General features: G+C 43.2%; 1 protein-coding gene across 26 annotated transcripts in view; it reads left to right on the top strand.

Moving 5' to 3' along the window:
• The window catches only part of LOC110505192 (protein diaphanous homolog 2), a 650,263-nt gene that overhangs the window by 528,294 nt on the left and 102,916 nt on the right, over window positions 1-19,053 (top strand). For all 26 annotated transcript variants that reach the window (XM_090219966.1, XM_090219963.1, XM_021584240.3 and 23 more), the window contains one exon: window positions 15,158-15,322. In XM_090219966.1, coding sequence (XP_090076092.1) covers window positions 15,158-15,322 — 165 coding nt within the window. The remainder of the gene's footprint in view (window positions 1-15,157; window positions 15,323-19,053) is intronic.

The following is a 19,053-nucleotide window of genomic DNA, read 5'->3' as shown; positions in this document are numbered from 1 at the left end:
AGCATGCAAATGCAAAAAGTAGTTTCATGGTATGTAAAATGAAATGCAACTTTTTTTCGAAGGCTACAACTACTGCAGTAGTCCTCACTGGTTCGAATCACTGAGCCGAGTAGGTGAAAAATGTGTCGATATGCCCTTAAGCAATGCACTTAATCGTAATTGCTCCTATACATCGCTCTGGATTAGAGTGTCTGCTATATGACTAAAATGGAAATGTACTACTAAATCTACCAGTACTCCTTTTCTACCACTACTACCACCACTAAAACTACTAATACTTTCTTGCCCATAACTTAACCTCCCTCCTTTTGTTGATTGCTTATGCTTTACTCATCAGACACTTCTTTTAGCCTATTACTACTACCACTACTACCACAACAACTACAAATAGTACCACTACTACTACTACTACTACTACTTTCTTGCCCATAACTTAACCTGCACACCCTACTTTTGTCGATTGCTGTTGAATTCTTCATCAGACAGTTATTTAAGCCCACTATTATTACTACAACTATTACTACCACCACTACTACTAATACTACTTTCTTGCCCATAACTTAACCTACACTCCCTCCTTCTGTCGATTGCTTTTGCTTTCCTCATCGGACTCTATCCAGATTCGCCTGACTAGCTGGAATGTCCCGTAAACAAGTTGGCAAGCGGAATGAAATTATTTTGTGTAATTGATTTGGAGAAATGAATCTGAACATGTGAGAGAGTCCTTATTAGAATAATAGCCACCCACACACCCACCGTAAAAATTCAACTGTTTAGTTTGCTGCAAAAGTGACAGCGATCGATCCAATTTGTACAGAGCTAAGAGCATTTATGTGCTTAGAGCGGCTCGTCGTGTGGAATTTTGATACTGTATTGACATTTAAAACACTCTGCTGTCGTCTGGAGGAGGACATGAAAGCCTATCCCAGCAGGGCATCCCGTTTGAAAAAACACAGACTCGTCTTGATTACTGGCGTGTGCAGGTTGATTATGCATATATTAACTGGCCTCCTGAGAGCCACCGTTTAGCAGATTTGTGAGTTGTTGTCAGGTAGGAAGAACACAGCATATTGTTACCTTGCAACTAGGGTGTCCATATTAGGACAACCTCTTGTGACTAAGAGGCTGACTTGTTAGGAGTAACCTCAAACTAGCTTGTAAGAAGCTGGGAAAATTCTAATTGTGGCTTTGTTAACCTTTGTTCATTGTTTTGTTAACCTTTGTTCCTTCCCCCTTTGTTTGCTCCAGATCTGGGGGTTATTTGATTATTTTCCCCCACATCTTTCCCACCTTCTCAGAATGTTGGGCTCTATGCTGCAGTAGTTTTCAATTAAAAATGGCAAACCTGCAATTGTTCCCATTTCATCAGCACCCGAGATACAATCAGTGGATCCAATTGTGTAATTCATGTAATCACAGCGCGATAAACTTAATTACCATCAGGTGAAAGCATTCTGAGCAACGAGTGTGTGCTTGTGTGTGTGTGTGTGTGTGTGTGTGTGTGTGTGTGTGTGTGTGTGTGTGTGTGTGTGTGTGTGTGTGTGTGTGTGTGTGTGTGTGTGTGTGTGTGTGTGTGTGTGTGTGTGTGTGTGTGTGTGTGTGTGTGTGTGTGTGTGTGTGTGTGTGTGTGTGTGTGAGCGAGATAAAGAGATGGAGAAATAGAGAAAGGAGAGATATCTATCCAGCATGAGATTCCTCCATATGCCCCCTGCAGAACCCAAAAAATGTATTCTAAGCAAGTACCCTCTCTATGCCAGGCAGAGAGCCCCACAGATCCACCTTCCATACAATTACATCTGGTTCTTATCTACTGCGCCCAATTGTTATCTCAACTACATTACTTTAGCATCATTGACAAGATGATACAGGAATGTGAACTTCTTCTGAGGAGAAGTTGTGTATAGCCTATACAGTGGGGCAAAAAAGTATTTAGTCAGCCACCAATTGTGCAAGTTCTCCCACTTAAAAAGATGAGAGAGGCATGTAATTTTCATCATAGGTACACTTCAACTATGACAGACAAAATGAGAAAAAAAATCCAGAAAATCACATTGTAGGATTTTTTACGAATTTTTTGCAAATTATGGTGGAAAATAAGTATTTGGTCAATAACAAAAGTTTATCTCAATACTTTGTTATATACCCTTTGTTGGCAATGACAGAGGTCAAACGTTTTCTTTAAGTCTTCACAAGGTTTTCACACACGGTTGCTGGTATTTTGGCCCATTCCTCCATGCAGATCTCCTCTAGAGCAGTGATGTTTTGGGACTGTTGCTGGGCAACACAGACTTTCAACTCCCTCCAAAGATTTTCTATGGGGTTGAGATCTGGAGACTGGCTAGGCCACTCCAGGACCTTGACATGCTTCTTACGAAGCCACTCATTTGTTGCCTGGGCAGTGTGTTTGGGATCAATGTCATGCTGAAATACCCAGCCACGTTTCATCTTCAATGCCCTTGCTGATGGAAGGAGGTTTTCACTCAAAATCTCACGATACATGGCCCCATTCATTCTTTCCTTTACACGGATCAGTCGTCCTGGTCCCTTTGCAGAAAAACAGCCCCAAAGCATGACGTTTCCAGCCCCATGCTTCACAGTAGGTATGGTGTTCTTTGGATGCAATTCAGCATTATTTGTCCTCCAGACACGACGAGTTGAGTTTTTACCAAAAAGTTATATTTTGGTTTCATCTGACCATATGACATTCTGCCAATCTTCTTCTGGATCATCCAAATGCTCTCTAGCAAACTTCAGACGGGCCTGGACATGTACTGGCTTAAGCAGGGGGACACGTCTGGCACTGCAGGATTTGAGTCCCTGGCGGTGTAGTGTGTTACTGATGGTAGGCTTTGTTACTTTGGTCCCAGCTCTCTGCAGGTCATTCACTAGGTCCCCCCGGGGTGAGATCTTGCGTGGAGCCCCAGATTGAGGGAGATTATCAGTGGTCTTGTATGTCTTCCATTTCCTAATAATTGCTCCCACAGTTGATTTCTTCAAACCAAGCTGCTTACCTATTGCAGATTCAGTCTTTCCAGCCTGGTGCAGGTCTACATTTTTTTTTCTGGTGTCCTTTGACACCTCTTTGGTCTTGGCCATAGTGGAGTTTGGAGTGTGACTGTTTGAGGTTGTGGACAGGTGTCTTTTATACTGATAACAAGTTCAAACAGGTGCCATTAATACAGGTAACGAGTGTAGGACAGAGGAGCCTCTTAAAGAAGAAGTTACAGGTCTGTGAGAGCCAGAAATCTTGCTTGTTTGTAGGTGACCAAAAAAGTATTTTCCACCATAATCCTATGATGTGATTTTCTGGATTTTTTTTCTTCTCATTTTGTCTCTCATAGGTGAAGTGTACCTATGATGAAAATTACAGGCCTCTCTCATCTTTTTAAGTGGGAGAACTTGCACAATTGGTGGCTGACTAAATACTTTTTTCCCCCACTGTATATAATACACTATAGAGCTATTTTGAGTCATAGTTCTAATACGGAGAAGATGATGTTTACAGATACAATCTAGTTGTTATCCTAATTACATTAGCTTAGCATCAGTGAGGAGATGATACAGGACCATTAGCGCTCTGAGGAGAAGTCCACCTTCGTGTATATCTGTGATAAACAATTAGCATCGAGTGCCAGTCTTCATCTTCGTGTCTATCCGTGATACACTGCACGGAGCTATTTTGAGTTACGGTTGCAATGCGGAGAGGTATGAATTGATGTTTACCGATTAGATCAACCGTTTGGGGAAGCGGGATGTTTGACCTTTTACGAGTTGACAAGATGAAGCCAGAGTCTGGTAAACAAGGCAGATCTGCATTGTCATGTTTTCACTGACGCTAAATTACACGAAGACCACGCTGTGGGAGGAGCAGGGTGACATTGGGAACCACACTAGAAATAAACAACAAATTGTAAGTGTGTTCAACTAGAAAAGGTGTAGTTAACAAGATGACACGTGCTTTATGATATATATACATGTATATATGTTTTGGTGTCTGCATTTAACACTGGAAATAGGTAGATATGATGACATCTTTTTTGATACATGTGATATACTGTACATATTTGTTTGTATGCTTGTGTGTGTCTTTACATATATATGCATGAGCCAATATCCCTGTCTGTGTATGCTCTACACACAGCTCGCTAGGATGAATCTTGGATGTCAGTCAATGGCACCATTTTTTCTGCTGACTCTACAAATCAATCATTCAATACTTAACCCACACTGACCTAACACCTTATGTCTGATTGTTCACTATCCAGTTGCAATCCATTTCAGAGGTGGTCATTACACCATGTGCACGTTGTGATCCCTCCACTCATTGAGTTGTTGCAACAGCAGCTGGGTGCAAGCACGGAGCTGTGAATACTCAAGTGAGGCTAACTTGCCCTTCCTCTCAACGCACATTAATATTTCAGCGGCGAGCATAGCAAAATAAATCGACAGTAAAATTGACACTGAATCTTCCTTTTAATTTTTCAAATGCTGAGGAGGGAGGGAGGAGATGGAAAGTGGTCTCTATGGGGAAGTAGAGATTCATCTAACCACTGACACAACACTTCACAGCCCGACCCTTTCATTAGTGTGTGTGTGTGCGTTGACGTGTCTGCGTGTTCGTGTGTGCATGCATGCGTACGCGTCCTTCGCGGCAGGATGTGTTTGTATGGTCATGAGCAGTACCTAGGGTTACACATTTTGGGGAATATTCAGAGGTGGAAACTTTCTGTGGCAATTAACCGGAATATATGGGAATTAACGGAAATATATGCAAATTAATATTAATACCATTTAAATGTTGATGTTTTTTGCATTGGATATATTTACCATATCATTTGGAGACAGAAACATAAACCTTTAACCTTATCATAAGTAGACATAATTGCAAATGATTAGTGAAGTGGACAAGGCGGTACAGATTTATTCTCTTACATCAGCAAGTCTGAACATCAGACAGCCGTGCAATGGCTACTGCTATAGGTTTCAGGATTTTCAGGCTGGTCACCACTCTCGCCCAAAATACATCATCCAGGAGGATCCTCTTGATGGGGCTGCCCATATCGGCAGACTGTGATATGGCCATTTCTTGGAGAGACTCCTTCCCCTCCAGGAGACTGTGAAACATGATGACAACAACACCCCAACGGGTATTGCTGGGCAGCTTCAAAGTTGTGCTCATATTCTTCTCACTTTGCTTGTTGGATTTCTGCTATAACTTGATGACCCTTCACATACCTAACCATTTCCTTGGCTCTCTTGTAGAGTGTATCCATTGTTTTCACTGCCATGATGTCCTTGAGGAGCAGATTCAATGCATGAGCAGCACAGCCAATGGGTGTGATGTGAAGGAAGGACTTCTCCACTTTAGACCAAGCAGCCTTCATGTTCGCAGCATTGTCTGTCACCAGTGCAACTACCTTCTGTGGTCCAAGGTCATTAATGACCACCTTCAGCTCATCTGCAATGTAGAGAACAGTGTGCCTGTTGTCGCTTGTGTCTGTTCTCTTGTAGAATACTGGTTGAGGGGTGGAGATGATGTAGTAAATTATTCCTTGCCCACAAACATCCGACCACCCATCAGAGGTGATTGCAATACAGTCTGCTTTCTCTATGATTTGCTTGATCTTCACTTGAACTCTGTTGAACTCTGCATCCAACAAATTAGTAGATAAAGCATGTCTGGTTGGAGGGGTGTATGCTGGGCGAAGAACATTCAGAAATATCTTCCAATACACATTGACTGTGAGCATCAGAGGTGAACCAGTTGCATACACAGCTTGAGCAAGACATTCATCAGCATTCCTCTGACTACGTTCCTCCGTTGAGTCAAAAAAACGTCTGATTCCAGGAGGACCATGAGCTGTTGCTATCGATGATTCTGATTCATCATTTTCACCTGGAATATAGAAGTATTGGGACTTTTGTCAGAGGTTGCTTGTTGTGAGCGCTGAGGGAACTTTATGCACTTGGCCAGATGATTCTGCATCTTTGTGGCATTCCTTTTCCTTCTACACAAGCAGCAGTGAAATGTCTCCACACATCAGATAGTGCCCTTCGAGAGCCTTTTTTATTCTCTATTTGGTTAGGTCAGGGTGTGACTTGAATGGGAAAATCTATGTGTTCTATTTCTTTGTTGGCCGGGTATGGTTCCCAATCAGAAGCAGCTGTCTATCGTTGTCTCTGATTGGGGATAATACATAGGCAGCCAGTTTTCCACCTTAGTTTGTGGGATCTTGATTTTGTATAGGTGCTGTGTAGCCTGCAGAACTTTATGTTCGTTTTGTATTTTGTTGTTTTTCGGTGTTCATTTTAAATAAAGTAAGTTGTTCGCCTACCACGCTGCACCTTGGTCCAAACCATCTTTAAACGATCGTAACAGCCCGCGTCCTTTTCCTGTAAAGATAATGAAAAATGTGTAAAAGAACAAATACAATTCCATGTATACATAAATAGTTATGCTGTTAGATTAAACAACCCCTTTGTAAGATATATATTTTTTAAATGAAACGTATGGAAACAGATTAATTAACATTGCTCGGTTAGCAGGCTCAAGCAAGCTAAAACCCACATGGTAACAAAAACTAACTAGAAGAAATTATTTAAACACACTTTGTTGTAGGCTACTCTTTACTACAACTGTATGTCATATAAAATATATTCACCCCACCCAGTATTGTAATCAAAACTTACCAGAAAGCATGTAGTCCTTGGCTCAGACAGTGTAGTAGTGTGGGCTCAATAGCATCTCATTTGTGTGCAAGATCTTGAGAACAGCTGTACATGTGATGGAATAGTGCACTGCACATGTGATGGAAGAATGCACTGTGCATGCAGAGGGTTGCAATTCCATTGAATTGGGGATAGTTTAACCAAAATATGCCACAAGACCTAGAATTCCCTTATGTGTATCCCACAACAAAGGTTCACTGTTGTAAGCTAACTTTTTTGATTAATTTAAGCAAAATTCCTCAATTTCCAGGGCTTACCTTCCCATGAAAATTTCCAGAAAAATTCTGGAAATTTACCAGAAATGCTCCGACGCTTTGCAACCCTAGCAGTACCTCTGAAATCATAAAATGTGTGTGTGTGTGTGTGTGTGTGTGTGTGTGTGTGTGTGTGTGTGTGTGTGTGTGTGTGTGTGTGTGTGTGTGCGTTTCTGATCTTAAGTGTGAAAGGCTGTGCATGTGTACTTTTAATGTTATTGTGTTTCTGACTGTGTCTGTATCTTTACTTGTAAGTCTGTGTATGCACTTGGGACATTGACAGAGACACTGATCTGCAATCAGATTTGACTCTCAGCTGCCAGCCTTACTCAGAGATAAGGGACATTAAGGAGAGACCCAATGTACGTGGAGAAGTTAAAAGCCTCATTTCCATTAGTTCTATGCTTGTGTACGTGCATGTGTGTACTACTGTTGTAGTTGACAGATCCAGATATACACCTTTTATACTCCTTTGTGTTTTCTGTACCGTCTTGTTATTTAACATCTCCGGGTAGCTAATTGATGCACCCACTTTCCTTCATAGTGCACTACTTTTGTCCACAGGCCAATGGGCCCGGTCAAAGGTAATGTATTTTAAAGAGAATAGGGTGCCATTTGGGATGCCGACAAAAGGTTTCTCCTCAGCCAAACTATCCTCGTCAATATACATTGGAGTAAACGAGTACCTCTTCAGTCATCTTACCACTCCCTCGGTTGTGCTCCATTTCCATCCTTTTTCACCGGTGGGGGTCACCGCTAAATGAGGATGTGCTCTGATTGCTCGTGCAGCCGTACAATGAAACGTAATTACACATGGAGGAGTGGCAGGAGTGACACTATCAGACAATTCTCACCTTGTTGGAAGTGAAGGACAGAGGGGGAGAGAGGGAGCTAGAGAGGGAGGGAGAGAAAGAGAGAGGGGGCAGAGAGGGAGAGAGAGAAGAAAGAAAAAGGCGAGAATGAAAGAGATAGGAAGACCGGACAGCAATATGAATGAGAATGGGGAGGGTGTTGTCTATGGCATGTCCAAGGTGTTTTGTTAATTACTTTGGATAACGTCCAGCAGTTTTCAATGAGTTTTACAGTGCTGTGGATTTCAATTTGGTACAATTTTAATTATTTTCACTGTGTGAAATGAACCCAACTTTTGTGTTCTTTTCATGGGCACAACAAACCTTTTCCCTACATTCAAATGGAGTTTTAGGGAGTTGGAGAAGTATTCTGGTTGTTATTGACTAGAATTCTGAGTTCAGACAGTTGTAGGCACACAGTCTGGTTGTGCTCTAGGTTTCTTAATTAGCTTTTCCTGGTTTTTTTTGCCACTGTGCTGCTGCTTCCTCTTTGGAGGTATAGGTAGGGGTAATGTAAAGCAGTTTGTGAGAAATGTTTTTGGGGACAAAAGCCAGCCTATAAGAGTATATTTTAAAACTGACTATCACATATTTTTCTCACCTACCACATTATTGATACAGTTCTGCAGTGCTAGAGTCAGTCAGACATATCTGTCAGAACATTGGGTCCACAAAGTTTTCAAAATGAGGAAACAATTCTGGGAGTCAATCTGTATATGACCTAACTCTTCTTTTCCACTTTTAATCTACTGGTATGCTGTCACAAACTCTGAGCTTATGAAACAAAGTTGTTCTCGTTACTGTGTGTATTGTTTAATCAGTCACTCTTTATCAGTGTATTTACCATTGGCAAAGGGTGTTTTCATCATCACTAAGCCACGATTAAGGCCTTGTTTTTAGCACACGGCAACGTGACACCAAGTCAGACTTACTGTAGCCTGAAAGCCAAGAGTTTTTTCGGGGATTCGACCTTGTTCAACTTCTCGGTTTTGTCATAAACCATTCCAAAATAAAAACACACACACACTTCCCCTGGAAGAACAGCTGAAACATTTATTTTCAAAATGGCCACATAAATTGACTTGTTTGTTTACCTGTGTGCATGTAAGAGTTATTCAAATGGTGCACGTCACTCTCTTCGACGAAGGGGCCAAAAAGCTCTCTTAATAAATCTCCTCTAACCCAGTTCCATTAATGTTTATTTAATGCTTTTTCCTATGTGCCTGTTGGACCCTGGTACTCTGGAGGCCCGACGCTAAACCTGAGCTTTTCCTACCCAGGCTCTCAGGCTTCTTTATCCCCTGTGTCCCTTTGAGCCAAATTACACTGTGGCTGCCCAGTAGACTGGACACAGTCTATCCAACCAGGAAGCAGAGTGTACAGTCCCTTGGACAGCAACATTGGGGTGAGCCAGGTATGGCCATGATGGCGCCGGTGCCAACCAGTACCAGCCTGTTGTATTGTGTTGTGTACAGGACAGAATTGGAGGCCACACGTCAGCTGGTGCAGATTGACAACCCCCTGTGACGGGCCGTGGCAGAGACCGCGGAGGCTGTCACAGGGCGTTAGCGCCCGGGCCAACTCATGGGATTGGATGTGACCTAGTGGTGTTGACGTGGAGTGAGGTGGAGGGAGAGAGAGGCATTAGACAGGGACAGACGTAGAGGCGTTAGCCGGCTGAGAGTGGAGGAATGGTGGGCTCAGACTGACTATGACAGAACACAGTTCTCTACTGGGCTAAATGTCCTTAAGAATCCAATAATGATTCAATTTTTCTTTTTAAATAACTGACTAGCCTCTTGTGCAAAAGGCAAAGTAAGGGACAACATAGCAACATAGCAAATTGCAGGCAGAGCTGATAAAGAACTAGTATATTGTTCTAGGAATCTAGAAAGTGATGTAATATTCTGAGTATTGGACAGTCTAGTAGCCAGTCCATTAATCCATATATATATCCAGTACATCCCTTGTATCAGCCCACTACAACTCCCTAACAATGAATCTTGCTCTGCGTCAGTGATGTAAGGCGCAGTGCAGAGGTAATGCAGCCTTTCCTTTCCTCCTTTGAGGACAGCTGGTGGAGAGAGAGACGGGGAGATGAGAGGAGACTGACAAACAGGCAGAGCCTGGCTGCCAGAGGAGGCTGCGTTATGCTTTACCTTGAGACCCCTCTCCGCTCAGAGCTTTTTGAAGCCCAGGTGACACAGGAAACAGGCACAGTGAGTGCTGAGAGCACTTCTGAAAGTTTCCTCTCTCTCTGAATATGGGAGGACAGGGAGGAATGAGGAGGGAGAGAGGGAGCAGGGAGAGAGGGAATAAATACTGAGAGAAAACGATGTGTCTGTATGTGAGTGTGTGTGATTTTGAGATGGAGAGAATGGGGAAATAGCAAGGACGCAAGAAAATAAGAAAGATAAAAAAGATAGCAGGACAATGGAAGAGAGAGAGAGAGAGAGAGAGAGAGAGAGAGAGAGACCAGCAGAGAGAAAGCACGAGAATAGCAGAGTAACAGAGAGAGACTGTATGAGAAATTGAGATATTTTGTTTGAGAAGGCTGCATGCTGGCACTGCTGTAGGACAGTCAGGTGTCAGATACTGTCAGTATGACATGTCTTTGATGTGGAAAGAACAGTCGCTGAAACCCATTGAGCCTAACACCAGTCCCCAGCGACAGACAGACAGACAGACAGGCAGGCACGCAGACGGACGGACGGACGGGCGGACGGACAGACAGACAGAGGGACAGACAGAGGGACAGACAGAGGGACAAGCAGCCAGGTAGATGGACAGGCATCCAGATAGACGGACAGCAACCCTTCACTGCTCTGGTGTAGATACCTCACTCATGCTGAACAACAAGTGGCCCAGCAATCAATGCATGGCACACCACAGCACAGCCACGTGAACAGCTCAAGCACAGTTACCTCAACTTTCTCACCTGCTTGATTCATCCATTCACCTGTTATGAACACTTCTCATCCTCACGGTTTACTTACTTCAGCCTGCCTCTCCCTAGCGAGCATAGGCCATTGACGACTCCTCACCATCACACTCTGTTCTCTATTCTCACCGTTTGCTTGAAATATATCATAATAATGTTGTAATAATAGTAATATCCCTTAGTTATATTTGGAACCAAACTTGCATAACCTGAATTCTATATACGCACTATTAGGTTGAACATGAACACTTGAATCGGTGGGCCTCAAGGGGACCACCTTCAAGCTAATGAGCAGTCATTCTGACTGCAACATTCTAACAGTGTAATTAATACATTTCATATGTGCTAGCGTAAAAATAATAATTGTGTTGTTTTTATGAAGGCTTGGGTAACATTAGAATACTTTTTAAAATAATATTTAAAATAACACTAAAGCATTTTCATTAGTTTACGTTACTGTAGGCTGGCTACAAAAACACAAATTCAAGTGTTCTATGCATTTTATTTTTGAAGTGCCTTTGTTACAACTATGAAACGGAAGGCATATGTGTTGGAACACGGTAACAGCTTATTCTTCTAATGACAAAATAAACTAAATACTCCATCCACCAAGACTGATTGTCAGCCATACGCGTGGTCAAATGATGAAAACATCAGTAGCCTAAACATCATTTTAAGCACCAAGTGGCCTTGATAAATAGTAAAAATCAGCACAAAAGCAATAATGGCATTATAATTAACATAAGCGTTGATATAGCAGCAATCAAAAATAGTCAATTACTGTCAGCTCATGTTTACATTTTGTGCGTCTTCACGCAATGGCATTGGTTGAATTTAATTGAGCTGTTATTCGGTGTCCTAACAGTTGACAGAAATCTTCGGAACTTTCACTTGCTTGACACACTTTGACATACCTTTGTTTGTTTGTAGTGTGTAATAGTCTCCGGTTCTCTCTTTATTGTGTCCCCATTATCTTGTCATTCTTCAGCACCATTGTGGAGTACTGTGCAACGGCTGTGCAGGTGCCTTATTTTGCAGGGCCGGCCAATGACAGTGAAGTGAAGAAATTGTCCAAGGTTACATTTTTCCGCTTGCCAACGCAAGGTTCCACAAGCCTCATCACCACATTCGCCGACACTCTCTCCTGCTGCCCGATTTTTTTCCCAGATATTGGAAGCCGTTCAGCATGTACAATTACACACACTCAGTGCTAGAGGCGTTACAACAGATCCGGGTTCGATCCCGGGCTGTGTAGCAGCCAGCCATGACCGGGAGACCCATGAGGCAATGCACAATTGGCCCAGCATCATCCGGGTTAGGGGAGGGTTTGGCCTCCAACTTCTGTGGTGGTCCGGGCGCATGCATGGTGACACGGTCGCCAGTTGTATGGTGTTTCCTCCGATACATTGGTGCGGCTGACTTCCGGGTTAAGCGAGCAGTGAGTCAAGAAGCAGTGTGGCATGGTAGGGTCGAGTTTCGGAGGACGCATGGCTCTCGACCTTCGCCTCTCCCGAGTCCGTATGTGAGTTGCAGCGATGGGACAAGACTGTATCGACCAATTGGATAACACAAAATTGTGGAGAAAAGGGGTAAAAAGCACCAAAAAATTAAATGTACACACACTCTCACTGTGTAGCCTACTCCGAGTAGGCTAGAGTAGACTGATCAGACTGCTTGGATTCAGTGGACTGATATAGGGTACATACTATTTTAAGATTATAATTAGAATGGATCAATACAATACAATGAACCTGCCCTGTTCTTCATTCACTATTGGTAATTACGGAATTATGCCTCTACAGAATTATGCACTTCCCCTCGCTCATAGATTTTTTTTTTTTTACCCTTATTAACTTGGCAAGTCAGTTAAGAACAAATTCTTATTTACAATGATGGCCTACACCGGCCAAACCTAGAGGACACTGGGCCAATTGTCCCTATGGGACTCCCAATCACTTTCGGTTGTGATACAGCCTGGATTCGAAACCAGGGTGTTTGCAGTGACGCCTCATGCACTGAGATACAGTGCCATAGACCGCTGCGCCACTCGGGAGCTCATCAACTCACCCATTCACCCCCTTTCTCATCATCATACTTTACTTAATTTTTGGAATCTGTTGTTATTTTTGTGAAATTAGTTTTGGTGTATTTTAGGTTTAGTTTCGAAGCAATTATCAGGGCAATTATCAGCTAGGTATTTACAACTGTTGGGAGAAGGAGCAATAGGGGAAAACCCATTTAAAAAATTACATGCCCTCCTATAACTGGTTATAACTCCAGTTCTATTTGTGATATTAAGATTCAAACACTGACAGTTTGTTGTATAGACTTATTTAGGAAAAGTCAAGAATGGAGGGAGCTTGACTTCGTGAGCAGTCAAATTGACTGCTTTATTGGTTCTAGTGTTTAAGCTAGAATCATATGACAAAGGGAGTGGGAGCACTTGTGTGAAACACTCAAACCTTGCACCATTAGTGGATTTGATTACATTTTTGGGCTCATTATCACGTGACACTAAAAGTGCTGCTTTCAGCTGGTGAAGGGGAGAGAAAAATAGTCAGGAACATTGGTTAAGCAGGACCATATTGTGGTTTAGCCAGACCTTAATGGGCTAGAACTACTGTACAACTTTGTTGAAAGTTGGCATCTTTGAGAGATTGGATGTGTGGAAACAAGGTTTGATGTAAACACCCTTCCATCCCGCTCTTTTGATCTTTAAAGGGAGCTGATGAGAGAGGGAGAAAGAGAGAGAAACAATATATATAAAAAGAAAGATAGAGGAAAACAGAGAGAAATGGAGAAAGTGACAGAGAGAGAGAGAGCGAGAGAAAGGGAGAGTAAGCGAGATAGACAGTGTGACAGAAAAAGTGAAAGGGAGATAAAGAGAGAGATAGACACATCTATCAGCCAGATAAATCTATCATCGCCAGGCTGTGTGGGCTGTAGCGTTGGTCATTGCCAGTGCTGCTGTTGAGGTCCAGTAAACACTGACCCGCTGAGAGCTAATCCAGCTTGTCTCGCCTCCTGCCGGCCCTGCTTTCATCCCTGCTCAGTTTGATTCAACGTCGGCGAGGACACGGCTGCAGCAAGGCCCCCGATCAGCCATCACACCCCCATAGGATCCCCCATAGAACCCCTGATAGATCCCATACAAACCAGCCCCCATCCATAGATCCACAGCCCAGCCAATAGGCCTATAGATCAGTTTTAGACAGCCTGGGACAGATGCACAAATGCATAGATCAGGAGATACAGGTAGATAGATGAAGGATTATGTAAGTGATTGATAGAACAGTGGCGGTGTTGGATGCCGTGTTGTGTCTAACAATCCTCAGTGTTGTTGTATGTTGCTGACAGTGAGAGCTCCGTAGTGGTTGTGTGTGTGTGTGTCCAGTCACACTGCTGTGTGTGTATCCATGCCTGCTACCATGCCTTCTGAAAGTTGTTTTGCAAAATGTGTGCAATATAGGTGTGCTTTTCACCTCATCTCACACACTGTCACACTGTGTGTTTTTCCATCTGCGTTTGTGGCAAAGAACAACCAGAGTCTGGTCTCCATGCGTTCAGAGGTCGCTGGGATAATGCCTCACTGACAGGAGCAGCTGTTAATAGCCATTCACCCGGTAGAAAGTGCTTCATCTGCCCTGTAAATTACACAGTGCGGCATGGGCCGCGGTTCAAGACGACCCAACCCCTCTCTTGTAGGGAGAAACAATGGAACAATGACTGAAATCAGCTATTCCAACAGCCATTTGTGTTGCGGCCTACTACAAAATACATTCCTATTACTCCTGGCCCGCGTGCTATTAGCCCATGGTGCCAAAGACTCCAAAGTGAGATGGAGAGGTTATTGAAACACACACAATAGTTTCTCCGACCTTTCCTTGTGTGAAATTCAATGTTTTCTTTTAGCATTTATTGTGTGGGTGGGTTTACAAACGAGTGAGTGGTGGTGGTTTGATAACTAGCTCAGGGATGGTTTTCTATTGTTGGTATGACAACACACGTTCTCTGACCTCTCCTGTCTGGAAAGCACTGGCTTTCGCGCCGCTATTCTTTTCCCTGCAAGAGAGTGAATGATGCGAAGTTATAGTTTTCTCCATTTGCTTAATGATGACTGTTTATTGTTGTGTGACATCACACATCATGGTGACAAAGTGTTATGAAGTACCATTTTTGTGTTGTTGAGCGTTTCCATGAGTCTGTCTGGAGTGCCAGTCACCTGGAGTGCCAGATGTGTGGGGTTTAACGTTTGGGGACCTTTCTATTGGTTTATTGAGCAAGGCAAGCTCAATCAGGCACAATTAAAGTATTTGAATCGATTTTTCAAATGCTATTGACAAAAAAAACATGTTACTTTCCTTGACTGTACCTCCCTTCACGGCTTCTCCAAGCATTCGCGGGAGCAATACGAGAAGCTTTCCACCATGCACAAGAACATGCAGAAGCTATACGAGAGCCTGGGAAGCTACTACGCCTTCGACCCCCACGTCCTCAGCGTCGAAGACTTCTTCGGTGACCTGGCCTCCTTCCGCAGCCTCTTTGTGGTGAGTACAGCACATATACAAGTTGTTCTCTTTGGAAAAGATGGAAAATATATCTTACCTGTACGGTCATGACACACACACACACATACAAACACGCGCACGTGTTGTTTTTTTCTCAATTTGTCATCAGTAAGTGTGGGTCGTTCCATGAAAATTGTTGTAGTTTACGTCCCTTTGAAGTTTGAAGTGGAAATGATGCACCAATATTGAATGTTATTAGCTTGTTATATTCAATGGAGTGCACTTTAATATAGACCACATGGAGAAGTCAATACATCATATGTTTTATATGAATAAAGGCTTGCTAAAGTCCCAAAATGCATCATTTTGACATGTCCCTACACCAACCCTGTGTCACTTCTAGGAAGATTTCAACACACTTAATCCTGAAATGTATCCCAAGTTTCACCAGCATTGTAAAGGCCTTGTCATTTTGCTGAAGATGAAGATGATTATTTATATTTGTGTGATTCGGGATGCATTCACGTATGTCCCTCATTTTAAAACAATTTAAAATAATCAACCATTCCACCAAGTTAAATTATTCACAGCAGGTGACATCGTTTGGGTCTTCTGAACAGCATGGTGAGAGAAAAAAAGTACCCTTTTTTGTCTATTTATAATTGCTTTATCATCTTTGACTGAGGTGGTTGAACTCAACACATCAACCTTGCCATGTCATCCCATGCTCTTCACCACATGAGGAGTAATGGCCGATCTTCACCTAAAAACCTCAACCCTTTTATTGTCAACCCTGTTAAAGACCCAAATGGTAACTTTATCAGTTTGATAGGTGTCTTTGTTTATACTTGATCAATGAGAAAATGTTGGATTTATCTCAAACATGCTTTTAAATAATAGTTAGGCAGTTACAGATGGTGTGCTAAAAATGCAGATAAAATGCTCTTAGTTCATAGGTACGTTAGTGTCCATTGACTTTAGTAGTGTAGTTCTACTGTACACTTAGAAAATATAGTTCCAAAAGGGTTCGTCGGCTGTCCCCATAGGATAACATTTTTTGGCTCCAGGTAGAACCCTTTTGGGTTCCATATAGAATCTCCTGTGGAAAGGGTTATACATACCTGGAACCAAAAGGGTTATACCTGGAATTCTATGGGGACAGCCGAAGAACCCTTTTAGGTTCTAAATAGCACTTTTTTTTTCTTAGAGTGTACTTCAAAACTCATGAGGTAACAAAAACACATGTTTCTCCATTCCTCGTGAGAGAACACAAATGTGAACCATTCCAACAGCAGTGAGGACACGATAACTGAAAACAGTTTTTTAGAAAGGAAAGCTACTTTCAATTCACGAACACATCTATCTCAAAAAACCATTAGTGAAATCCATGGCTGATGCCATTTTACTTTCGGTGTGTTAAACCAAAAGCAAGAGCAGCTGTCTCAGATTTAAGAAAGTTGGCACCGTCTTAAGAGCAGATAAAGAAATGTGCCTTACAGACCTGGGAGCCTGGCGACGGAGGGGCGGGTTTATAGGACAGATTAAGCCGTACATAAACTTTAGGTACTTCCCAAATAGCACCCTAGTCCCTACATAGTGCACTACTTTTGACCAAGACCATGGTGAAAAAGTGAGAACTTTGTAGGGAATAGGGTGCCATTTGGGACACAGCCTGTGCCTGAGAACGGAATGTATAATGTATCACGGAATAGTGTAAGTTCCACACTGAGTAAAGAGACTTTGGAAGCTTCTTATCCCCTTTAAATGTACTTTCATTAGCGTGCCAGTGTACTTGTCAGAAAGAAAATGAAAGTGCCTCCGCCTTCAGTGCGTCAAACAGTCAAGCAGGTCTTACACAGGTAGAGGGGTGTGGTAAGTCTGTTGAGGCCTGCGCTTATTAAAACTGTGAAGAGCTTGGAACCGTGGAGGGTGACTCTTTCTATTCTAGTATATTTTATTCCATTGTAAAAAAAAAAAATGTATTAGACTTATTAGCTACCTCCCACCATTTCAAGGAATACAATGACTAAGAATGATATCGTAGCATATGATGTATTGTATTACTCTGATATATTGTATTTTATTGTAAACATTATTTTGACATAAGTCCGCTGTATTTAAGCTATTACCTCCCACCATTTTCAAATAGCTAGTTAGTAGTGTTTGGATTGAACTGAATACAATGACTAAGGATTATATCATAGCAATTTGCTTTTACCAGTGTATATACCCCCTCAAGCAGACACCATGATGGCCCTCAAGGTACTTCACTGAACTATATGTAAACTGGAAACCATATATACACTGCTCAAAAAAATAAAGGGAACACTTAAACAACACAATGTAACTCCAAGTCAATCACACTTCTGTGAAATCAAACTGTCCACTTAGGAAGCAACACTGATTGAAATTAAATTTCACATGCTGTTGTGCAAGTGGAATAGACAACAGGTGGAAATTATAGGCAATTAGCAAGACACCCCCAATAAAGGAGTGGTTCTGCAGCTGGTGACCACAGACGACTTCTCAGTTCCTATGCTTCCTGCCTGATGTTTTGGTCACTTTTGAATGCTGGCGGTGCTTTCACTCTAGTGGTAGCATGAGACGGAGTCTACAACCCACACAAGTGGCTCAGGTAGTGCAGCTCATCCAGGATGGCACATCAATGCGAGCTGTGGCAAGAAGGTTTGCTGTGTCTGTCAGCATAGTGTCCAGAGCATGGAGGCGCTACCAGGAGACAGGCCAGTACATCAGGAGACGTGGTGGAGGCCGTAGGAGGGCAACAACCCAGCAGCAGGACCGCTACGTCCGCCTTTGTGCAAGGAGGAGCAGGAGGAGCACTGCCAGAGCCCTGCAAAATGATCTCCAGCAGGCCACAAATGTGCATGTGTCTGCTCAAACGGTCAGAAACAGACTCCATGAGGGTGGTATGAGGGACCGATGTCCACAGGTGGGGGTTGTGCTTACAGCCCAACACCGTGCAGGATGTTTGGCATTTGCCAGAGAACACCAAGATTGGCAAATTCGCCACTGGCACCCTGTGCTCTTCACAGATGAAAGCAGGTTCACGCTGAGCACGTGACAGACGTGAAAGAGTCTGGAGACGCCGTGGAGAACGTTCTGCTGCCTGCAACATCCTCTAGCATGACCGGTTTGGCGGTGGGTCAGTCATGGTGTGGGGTGGCATTTCTTTGGGGGGGCCGCACAGCCCTAAATGTGATCGCCAGAGCAGGCCTGACTGCCATTAAGGAACCGAGATGAGATCCTCAGACCCCTTGTGAGACCATATGCTGGTGCGGTTGGCCCTGGGTACCTCCTACTGCCAGACAATGCTAGACCTCATGTGGCTGGAGTGTCAGCAGTTCCTGCAAGAGGAAGGCATTGATGCTATGGACTGGCCCGCCCGTTCCCCAGACCTGAATCCAATTGAGCACATCTGGGACATCATGTCTCGCTCCATCCACCAACGGCACGTTGCACCACAGACTGTCCAGGAGTTGGCAGATGTTTTAGTCCAGGTCTGGGAGGAGATCCCTCAGGAGACCATCCGCCACCTCATCAGGAGCATGCCCAGGCGTTGTAGGGAGGTCATACAGGCACGTGGAGGCCACACACACTACTGAGCCTCATTTTGACTTGTTTTAAGGACATTACATCAAAGTTGGATCAGCCTGTAGTGTGGTTTTCCACTTTAATTTTGAGTGTGACTCCAAATCCAGACCTCCATGGGTTGATAAATTTGATTTCCATTGATCATTTTTGTGTGATTT

The sequence above is a fragment of the Oncorhynchus mykiss genome, chromosome 25 (assembly GCF_057628025.1).
Source record: "Oncorhynchus mykiss isolate SJ-2025 chromosome 25, ASM5762802v1, whole genome shotgun sequence".
NCBI lineage: Eukaryota > Metazoa > Chordata > Actinopteri > Salmoniformes > Salmonidae > Oncorhynchus > Oncorhynchus mykiss.
Note: the sequence above shows the minus strand (reverse complement) of the source record. Positions and strands in the feature narration are given on the sequence as shown.